Genomic DNA, 9,939 nt, shown 5'->3' with positions numbered 1-9,939 from the left:
CTCACAAGCCACCCCCTCCCTGTCGCTGATTGGGTGCACAAGGGTGCAACACGATTTGCGCCAGGCCAAGTGCCACCGCTGCAATCCACATCCCGCTCCTCAGCTCCGCCAAATGCTTGGGGCGGTCCCCAAGCGCTGCAGCCAATTCGCGCGCTTGTGCAGGTTGCCTTTGACGCTCTCGCGGCCGGCATGCTGGTCACTATCATCCTTGACACCTGGCGCATCACGTTCGGCGGCATCGTGGACAGCGACAAAGCGGCGGCGGGCCTGACCTGGGCGGCGTGAGCGCAGCGGCGGCGCAGCAGCGACGGCAGGGTCCCCTGCGCGGTGCGGCCTTTGGCGCCCTGGCGGCGTCAGACCTTGCAGGGGGGCGGCTGGTGATGTAGCATGCAGGCCGCGGTGCAAGAGATGAAATAGCGATTTGGGCGGGGCTAAGGACAGCGGGCCTGCTGGTAGCACTTGCTCACCAATAGCAATACTGAGTGCGTTTGATGTTTGGGCAATTGTTGAATCGCGTCACTCTTGGCTTTGCGTTGCACTATGGAGTGGCCGCGCCCTCGACGCGACCCATCGCTTGGCCCTGAGAAGAGGACGAATGACACCTCCTGACAGCTGAGCCTCACGGACTCTACCACACGCGCAGCGCAGCGCCTGATTGCTCGGATGTCTTCACAGATTACACAATTTGTGCGTGCGTCACGGCCCCGGCCACACAATACCCAAAGTGGCCGCCAACGCAGTCTCTCCCTGAGGGTGTCAAACTTGCAAGGGCGCATCCCATATGTAGGTGTGTCAGATGTCATGGCTGCTGCAGTCAAATAGCAGGCGGCTGCCTGGCGGAAGGAAGCGCTACTTGGCCATGGCACAGCGCACCAAGCACTGCGCATGTCGCGCTGTATGTTGATTGTGCAGATTGTGAAACAGTGTTTGTGGTATCAAACAGCGCTCAGGATTGTTCAAACAGCGCTGCCACCCTCAAGGCTTGCCAGCCGCATCTTGCCATGCCCCCTCTCGTAAGCCGTGCAACACCATCAGCCACCACGCATAGGTTGGACTGGGCCCGGGGGCCTCCAGCCGCCGCTCATGAGACCGCAGTCAAGCCTAGCCAGGCAAAATCAGGGCGCATTTGTGCCCCAGGCGTTGCAAGGGGTGCGACGTTCATGTCGTTGGGGGCTTCGAGGAGAAGGAAGCGGGTGGGAGGTGGGGGGGCACCATTGACACTGGGCGCGTCACCGCCTGTGATGTCATCACATCATCATCAGCTTCCTGCCGGCAGCAGCGCCCGGCGCGGCTTCGGCCACAACGACCTGGTGTGTGGAGGGACGGTTGGACGGAGGAGGGGCGGTTGGCATGGGGCTAGGGCGGCGGCGGGCGGGGCGTCGGATAGGGCAGGGCTGAGGCGGTGGGCCGGGCCTGGGAACGAGTCACATCCAGGGGCATCCAACCGCCTGGCACTTCAAGAATACTTTACAGGGCTGTGCTGGCTTGGCAATGGCAGGCTTCGCGCGTCCCACCCGCAGAAATGAGAGGGGGTGCAGCTCGCAGACCCACCTCGGTGGAGCTGGCGGCACCGCCAGCAGCAACGGCCGGAGCGGCGTCAACGGCCACGTCCACAGCGACCGGGGCGGCGGCGGTGGGGGCAGTGGCGGCGGCGGCGGCGCCAGCGTCGGGGGAAGCGTCGGGGGCATCGCTCTTGGATGCCAGGAGGGAGTTGATCAAATCAGCCTTGGCCGCCAGGATCTGGTTCAAGAAGCTGATCTGCGGGTTCAAGAATTGACGGGGAAATGTTGAGGCCTGCTGAGACGATTTGGGTTGCGGCAAGGTGCAAGAGGAGACACGATTATTAAGGTGGGAGCTATGAGGGAGCTGCGGCCGCCGCCTGAGCGTGCCCTGAGCACGGCTCGCCAGGCTTCTGGCCGGGCGCGGCCTCGGGTAAGCAGGCAAGACGGGAGAGCGGGCTGAGGAGCGAGCTGGGCAGGCGAGCGAGCAGCTCAAGCGTTCAAGCCAGCCCACAGCTACAGCGGGAACGCGCTGATGCAGTTCCCATGCTCACCTTGGCATTGATGACGCCAGTGGCCCCATCAACAATCGACTGGTCAGCGCGCGCGCCTGCCACCAGCACAAGGGCGGCAAGGACAAAGACGACGGCCTTCATGGCGGCTGCGGCACCGGCATTGGAGGATGTGGAGGGAGGGGTGACGGGTGGTGAGGATGGAGCCCAATGGGGAGGCCGGCAGGAGGCGGAGGGGTGCAGTGGGCTGCGTTGACGGGTGGCAGAATGCCCCTTAGTGGTCGTGAGTGTCGATTCCAGCCATAGTGGGTGTGCCGTGGCTATGCCGGTGGCTTGGGTGATGGCCCAGGCTGGCTACTGAGTCACCCTCACGGGGTGACATGCGGCTTTAGCGCAGTCCAGGCGTCTGGGTATGCGGTAAATCATTGAGCATCCACCTTTGGGGTCCGTGTGCCGGGTTGGGGACGGTGAAGACCTGCGAGACGGCCATTTTGAGGCAATGGCAACCTGACACGTGGATTTCGAGGCCCACCTGGCGTCTACACAACATGCACTTTGATAGCTGGTGCAATAGCGCAGTCTTCATTGCTTTGGGGCGTGGACGCTGCGCGACAGGCCAAGGGCAATGTCCCAGTGCCAAAGATCTGCGTGTTTGCTCACCGTTGACAGCTTTCGCAAGTGATAGAGCTTGCTGGAAGCAGTTGGATGATAGTGTGCCACGCCAAAACGCTTTATGAAATAAAGCCTGCCCGATTGCAGGCTGCGCAGGTGAGCAGAAGCGGTCAGGCACCGCACCAGCAAGTGACGGGGTTGTGAGGCGGCTCTTCAAAATTATAAGCGCACGTGTAAGCGTCTCAAACCTGCGGTGGCCGCCACATGCCGCCGCGAAAGTCCGGGCCTGTCGGTGATGGCTGTCGGTGAGCAGTTTGGGCACGCCGCAGTGTCGTCCGAGATTCCCATAATCTCATGAGCCAGCCCAAGCCATTCAAGATGCTAGCCAAGCACACAATATCCCCCCTTCTGTTGCAGGGGCCACTCATCACTTCACAGAATTGATATCTGCAGGCGGCTGCGTGAAGTGCTGCAGCCATCAACAGCTGCACCCCGACACCGAGATTTGTCAACGCACTACCCACATTGAATAATGCCAATCACTGCACAACACATGCTTCGTGCCATCCTGCACACCACATGAAAGCACACCACTTCCATCTGTCACACTTCACTTCACCTCCTAGCGTGCTATCAATGCGGCTCTCACCCTGGCCAGTCAGCCCGTTCAACCTCGCAGGACGTGCTTACACGACATTTGTGCTGTTCGTATTTGGACTGCGTTCCTGCGCATCTGCCGCATGCACACATGAGTTGTGGCCATCCACAGCCCGCATCAGTCATCGTCAACCAGCCAGTATGCTCCAAGCGCCGAGCTGCACGCTTGATGTCAGCATTGTGGCCACGACATGCAGCACACCGTCTTTACGTCGGTACATGCGGTAGTCTGCAAGCTTTTATGGGTGCAAGTACACATTTGAATGGATCAGCCTGTGATTGTTTTTGGGCTGTTGCAGTGTTGTTCAAGGGCCTTCGTTCAGCTGCAAGTCGAGAATTAGGTGGTAACCACCCTGCACACGTTGCGGCACTCCCTGCCTCTCCCTTCACCCCTGAGCTAATTTGTGTGCAAGGTGTTTCAAAATCAGAACCCACGTGATCACAAAATTAACAACCATGCTTGGACAGCAAGCAAGCTTTCACATTCCCAAGCAGGCAGTCGCCCGCCCACGCCACGGCAATTCAATGCCTGCAGCCGCGGGGATGCAACGACCTGCCTCCGATGGCTGATTTCGCCCAGGCAGGACCATGCTGCGCGCCGGCCGCAAGCGCTGGCAAAGCGCCTGAGAGAATGCGCTGCACATCCACGCTGGTGCCTCTCCAGCAGGGTGGAAACGCTCTAGGGCTTGGGGCCCGCAGGCACAACGTTGGGCTCGGGCTTCGCCACGACAGGCGCAGTCTTGGCGGCGGGCGCGGCCTTGGCAGCAGGCGCGGCGGCAGCGCCGGGCGCAGCCTCGGCGACAACCACCTGCGCGACATGTTGAGAGGCGCGGAGTGTTAAGGAAGGAGAAGATGCAGTGCTGCGCATTCGGTTCGGTTGAATGTGTCGCAACAGGCTGCAGGCCCGCATGACACGCTCAACAGCGACATTGTGCCCACCTCGGTCGCACCGCCAGCAGCGGGGGCGGGAGCATCGACGGCCACATCAACAGCGACGGGGGTGGCCGCGGCGGGGGCGGCATCGGCGGGGGCGGCGGCCTTGGCGGGGGCGGCGGCCTTGGCCGGGGCAGCACCCTTGGAGGTGACGGAGGAGATCACGGAGTTGATGGTGGCGGTCTTCTGGGCCAGGAGGGCGTTGATGTCAACGGCCTTGGTGACCTGGTTGATGAAGTCAACCTTGGCCTGCAGGCGGGCGGGTATGACCCCCGTGTGAAGCAGAACAGGGCAGGGTTCAAGAACAGGTGCGTTTGGGACTTTCAGTTGGTGTTGGGCTGGGTGGACGCCACCACACTGTTGCAGTGCCAAGTGCTCGTGCATTCCGCAATCCGCGTCCCTGAGGCTGCGCCAGCATGCTGCACCCCTGCCCTGCCACAGCCGGGCTGATGGAGCACTGCTTCTTCCAAAATCAGTAGCCCTGCTTCCTCCGCACCTTGAGCACGGCCTGGGCGGCATCAGTGCCCTGGCTGATCAGGCCGGCCGGGGTCTTGAGGAGCTGCGCGAATCAAGGGGCGCAAGGCATGCACAAGCTCTTGAGGTCCACGGACTGACCTGCCATCTGTTGGCAGCTAAGCAGGCTGTTTACTGCACCAACAGGGCCACAAATAAATCCCTAAAGGTTGCTTCCGCCCGGCGTGGCGAGCCAGCAGAGGCAAAGGCTGGCAGCGGTGCAAATTGACAGAAGCAACGGCACTTGGGCAGCGCGTGGGAGCCAGGCAGGCGCATGGGATCTCACCCCGTTGAGCAGGTCGAACTTCTGGTTGATGAGGCCGCTGACGTCGGGCAGGCCGTTGGCGCTGGCGCCGGCGACGCACAGCAGGACCACGGCGCAGAAGATGGCGGACTTCATGGTGACTGGTGGGGTGACGCCCGGGGTGAGCAGGGGATGCTTTTCTGAGGTGATAGGGCGCTGGTGGAGCGTCCAGCCCACAGGGCAGAACAGCCGCAGCCCATGTGGGGCTCAGGGGATTACACTGGCGTGTGACTGCGTCAAAAACTGCTGCCTCAGCCGCCTGCCGCCACTGGCACTCCCCCGCCGCTCGTCGAGGCGGAGGCGCTGCCTTTAGACCAAGGGTTTGGTGACTGCCGTGCAGCCCCGGCGGCCGGAGCCAAGCTGCGCGAGCCCGCTGCTGCGCCCGATGGCAGAGCATCCTCACCAGGGTGGGGCTGGCGAGGGAAGGAGGGGATGCAGGTAGCAACTCGAGCTGCGCGTATGATCCCAGGGGCAGGGGGGCGGGGGCAGGGGGAGCACCGGGGGTGGGTCAGGCAGGATCTCCGCGCAGCTGACCCAAGGGTACAGGTGCGGTATGGAGATGCACCCAGACGCTCGCGGCTTCGAGGAGCCTGTGCCCAACGCTGGCATGATGACATGCCCGTGGGTGGAGGCTGAGGCGCGAGATGATTCGCGGAGCTCATGAGCTAACTGCGTGCCCAATTCACCTTGAGTGCTTGCTGCGAATGAATTGGTTGTGGGAACGGGGGTAGGGCCTCAGAGCCTTTTTAAAATCTTCCGCCCTCCATGGTCGTGGCCATTGGCCGTGTCCGACTGAGAGACCACCGCGTTTTCACGGGTGACTGCAGCCACCGCCCGCCTCCAGTTTTTACGGCTTGTAATCCCGTTCATCACTAGGCAGGAAACCTGGGGCACGGGCGCACCCGCTGCCGCCATGGCGATGCGCGCACACGCAAGCTGGCGAGCACGACCGGATGGCACCACCATCAACCTTGTCTGGCGATCACCCCCTGCTGCACCATAGGCCCTCTGACCCGCCACACCTCCCAAAAGTCAATATTTTTGTATCTGATGCTGCACACGACTGCGCTAATGTCCTCGATCGCCCCCTCAGGTTGTTCGCCCAGACTAAGCTGCAGGAGAGAGAGATCCGCAATGTCAGCCCAAGCAAGTTGTGCCTCATAGGCCCGATGCTACGCAAGCGGACCCGTTGACTCGACTCAGCTGCAGACGGCAGCCGTACTTGAGACCTGCCAACACTATCATCTCCAAGTCTCCCTTCTTGCAATCAACGGCCTCGGGCACACAACAAAGTGCTTCAAGTGTATGTGTCGCCCAACCGGCAGTAGGGCAAAGACCATGCCATGTCCCCTGGCATGTGCCCCCATGTTGCGCCCTACGTGTTGCCTGCACCAACGCTTCCAACCTGCAAGCGCCCAGTGGTTGCATGTCACAGTGCAGGGATGTTCGCAGCCCTATTAGTCGAGTGTTTTCTGCTGCTGGCTGGGCAGCAGCTTTGCGGGCGAAGCATGCGTTGCTGGATTAGGGTTGCGTCAACTTCCTCTATTCTGCACCTCGCAAATATTCAAAAACAGAATGCGTGCCACGGGTGTTGCAGCTCGCCGTGTACGCAGGGGCCGCAAGCCACGTGAGCGGATCTGTTGGGGTTGGTAGGTGGTCTGCTCTCTGCTGCTGGTACCTAGGCCACAACTTTCCAACCCTCGTCTTAATCAGTTTCTGAATTCATCCCCGGCGTACCCTGGACATCTTCCGGCGCCCTGGACAGCGGTGCGTCAAGTGATGAGACGTTGCTTGCTTGCTCCATCTAGCTGGTGGGATTCCTTTGCAAGGACAACGTCGAGCTCCACATGCATGCACCATCAACTTTGGCTACGGACAGCGCACATAAACTGCACGCCATGGCTTCCCAAACCTGCGACACGCACAGCTGACACGGGCGGCCGCAGTGCCCACGTGCCTCTTGAGTGCCTGCATGAAACACCGCGTGAACTCAATGACTCAACTGGAGCTCACGCACGTGTGGTGGACCCACACTTTGTTTGCGCTGGTGTTGCCGCACGCACACAAATCTTGACTGCTGCTTGATTGTTGCACAACTCCTGCGGCGCATTCAGCAGCAACCCGGGCCCCACCAGCAGTCCTCACCGGTGCCAGCAGCCCCGTCACCCACGCAACCGCCTGTTGCAAACTTCATGCGATGGTTGGCAGTTGTACATCACTGTCGTGTATCGTGCTATTATTTTGGGTCCGAATTGCCGCTTTGCTCTCATTTTTGTATCATGCCGGAAGGCCTCGATTTTCCAGCACAAAAAGTTGGCTGATGATAGGCGCAGAGCTCCGCGGGTCGTGCATAGTGTGCGGCAATAATTCCTAGCGCATTGTTTGCATCATTCAGCAGTGGCTGAGGGGTCAACGCAACCGTTTGCATTTGCGTGTGCAGCGGTGCGCGTGCGGCCCTGTGAGCCACGCTTGCGCGTGCGCTGCGGTGGCCCGCTTGGTCGCCGAATGAGCTGCCCGTACGCTGCACTCGGCGTGCAGCGCGGCGCGGGTATTGACGAGATCAAGCGCGCCTACCGGGCCTTGGTCGTCGAGCACCACCCGGACAAGCACACCACCGCGCCACAGGCGCAGCAGGCAGCGGCCGCGACGCGTTTCAAGGTGCGCTCGCGCCCTGGCGTAGGGCGTTGGCGCGGCTGGGTGAGGGGATGCCGTGAAGCTGCTGCGGCGCGCAGTGCAGCAGTTCCCGCGTCGGATTTTGGGGGGGGAACAACAGCGCGGCAAGGCGGCGAACATTTCCCCACATCACTCGGCAAGCCGGCTCATGGCGCTCCACTCATCCTCTCTGGCCCCGACTGCAGACCATACAAGAGGCGTACCAACTGCTCTCAGATGGTGGGCGCGCTGGCCGCAAAAACAAACCATGCTTGCCCTGACAGCCCCGCCGCGTCCTTCACGACGCCTGCTCACGTCGCCTCCGTCCACCCTTCTCGGCCCCACAGCCCCAAGACACCGCGCCCCCGCCCGGCCCTCCCGAAAACCGCCCGTCCTCCAGATCGCAAGCGGTCCGCCTACGAAGCGGCGCGCGCCTCGGGCCGCGGCCCTTACAGCGCGTATGGCCACGCAGGGGTCAACACTGATTGGACTACGAGCAGCGGGTACGCCCGGGGCAGGAGCACTGCCGGCTACACCAGCCGCCTCAGTGAGCAGCAAGCCGGCCACGACGGGCGGCGGGCGGGGTCCGAGGCTGGGGTGCGGGGTTGAGGGGCGTAGCCTGTGTCCCGTGGTGTGTGCAAGCTCACCATATGACGAGTTTGCGTCCTGCTCACCGAGGCTGCATCGCTGCGCATGCCACCGCTCTTTGTCGACGTCCCTGGCCATGGCAATGCCGCACAGCATCTGAGCCACTCGCATTGCTACACGTCAACCCCAATCCCCAGGCCGCTGGGAGTACCTGCGGCGCCGCGCCAGCCAGGGGATGCGCTCCTTCGACCAGCCGCTGCATATAGGGCTTGCCCTCCTATTCGTGGGCGGCGTGGTGCTGTTCGACACGGCTTACACTTCCATCTGGGAGGCGCGGAACAAGGGCAAGCGCTTCGAGGACATCCAGGCGGCGAAGCAGCAGGCGGCGGCGGCAGCAGCAGCAGCAGCAGCTCAACCGGCTGCTTCAGACACAGGGCAATCTGGGTCGGAGGATGCACCTGGCGGCGGCGGCGGCGGCGGCGGCGGCGTGCGAAGGAGCGCGTGGCTCGACAGCATGCGTGGCAGGGAGGTTAAGGGGCAGCAGCAGGCATCAGTCGAACCGGCTTCGGCAATTCCGCGAGACGTGGACAAGGCCGTGTTGCTGCGAGCCAGCCCAGCAGGGCAGATGGGCGGGCATCGGGGCTGATTGCCTGCTGTGTTTCTTTGCAACAACGCTCATGTTTGACAGTGTTGACTGGTGCCAAACACCCTGGGGCTGCTGTGTAGTGCTAGCATGGGAAGCTACCCTGCAGCTTTCCTGTCGGTTGATCATACTGCGGCCATGGTTCTGGAGAGAGTGGCAAGGGGTGGGGCAAGGGGGCGGCTGGTGGGAATCGCCGGCCAGCCAGTTGAGTGTGAGAACGGGATGCCTCTCAAATCTGTAGTGCCCGCACCACAAATGTTCCGTTCAGCAAACAAATCGAGTGCAATCAAGACCCAGCTGTCCGCACGGTCAGCTGCGGGCACACGCGATGATGTGCAGCAGCTGGGCTTGTACTTTGGACACTTTTTGCGCTGCACGAGCAAGGCTGAAGGCTGCTTAGCATGCACGTATGTGTTTGAGTATGCATTATCAATCACACTCAGCGGCTGTTCTACAGCTGTGGCACGCAGACCGCACTCGACTGGCGCCCCATCTACATCGGAGGCTTCGTTCTGGGCCGCACTGATCATCAATAGTCCATTAAATTATTGCAACATCCAGAATTGCTGATGCCTGTTGAGCGGGCCAGCACTGGCGAGTCTGCAGGACAGCAGCAGGGGGGCTCCCCGTTTATACACCAGCTGCGCGAGCTGGTGCGTAAGCGGATCCACACTGAGGATCCAATATGCAACTTGCATGCCGCGGCCGCTGTGTGTGCATGCTGGTGGGAGCAACGCTCCATTTCGGTTGCGCACCGCTGCATGTCGCGCCACTGGCACAACCCCCCCCCCTGACTGGCGCCCCGCCCGCCGCTTTCCTTATCCTTCGGCGCAGTACCAGCGCAGCCTGCGCGCCCGCGAGCTGGCGCAGCGAACGCACGCCGTGGCCGCCGCCGCGCACTCCGGTGAGGGGCGCCCGGACCCCGATGAGCCGTGTCCTATGACCACTGACGAGGAGGACGCACTCGACGACGACCGCACCACCCTTCAGCGGCTGCGCGCCCTCGTCGGGCCGCCGCCACCAGCC

At 62.2% G+C, this 9,939-nt stretch overlaps 3 protein-coding genes across 3 annotated transcripts in view; 1 reads left to right on the top strand and 2 right to left on the bottom strand.

The window, feature by feature from the left end:
• The window catches only part of MNEG_2071 (Cycloeucalenol cycloisomerase), a gene marked incomplete at both ends in the record, with an annotated part of 905 nt that extends 620 nt beyond the window's left edge, over positions 1 to 285 (top strand). The window contains one exon of the mRNA XM_014049457.1: positions 163 to 285. Within this exon, the coding sequence (XP_013904911.1) occupies positions 163 to 285 (123 nt within the window). The remainder of the gene's footprint in view (positions 1 to 162) is intronic.
• Positions 286 to 1,247: 962 nt separating this feature from the next.
• On the bottom strand, positions 1,248 to 2,155 carry MNEG_2070 (hypothetical protein; the record flags this gene model as incomplete). Its single annotated transcript, XM_014049456.1, has 3 exons — positions 1,248 to 1,307; positions 1,552 to 1,758; positions 2,054 to 2,155. 3 exons carry the CDS (start codon positions 2,153 to 2,155, stop codon positions 1,248 to 1,250), a joined length of 369 nt encoding a protein of 122 aa, XP_013904910.1.
• A 1,804-nt stretch (positions 2,156 to 3,959) lies between these two features.
• On the bottom strand, positions 3,960 to 5,126 carry MNEG_2069 (hypothetical protein; the record flags this gene model as incomplete). Its single annotated transcript, XM_014049455.1, has 4 exons — positions 3,960 to 4,088; positions 4,220 to 4,462; positions 4,710 to 4,772; positions 5,013 to 5,126. 4 exons carry the CDS (start codon positions 5,124 to 5,126, stop codon positions 3,960 to 3,962), a joined length of 549 nt encoding a protein of 182 aa, XP_013904909.1.
• Between the last annotated feature and the right edge of the window lie 4,813 nt (positions 5,127 to 9,939).

This window comes from Monoraphidium neglectum (assembly GCF_000611645.1).
Source record: "Monoraphidium neglectum strain SAG 48.87 unplaced genomic scaffold scaffold00224, whole genome shotgun sequence".
Lineage (NCBI taxonomy): Eukaryota > Viridiplantae > Chlorophyta > Chlorophyceae > Sphaeropleales > Selenastraceae > Monoraphidium > Monoraphidium neglectum.
This window is presented reverse-complemented; position numbering and strand designations above follow the sequence as displayed.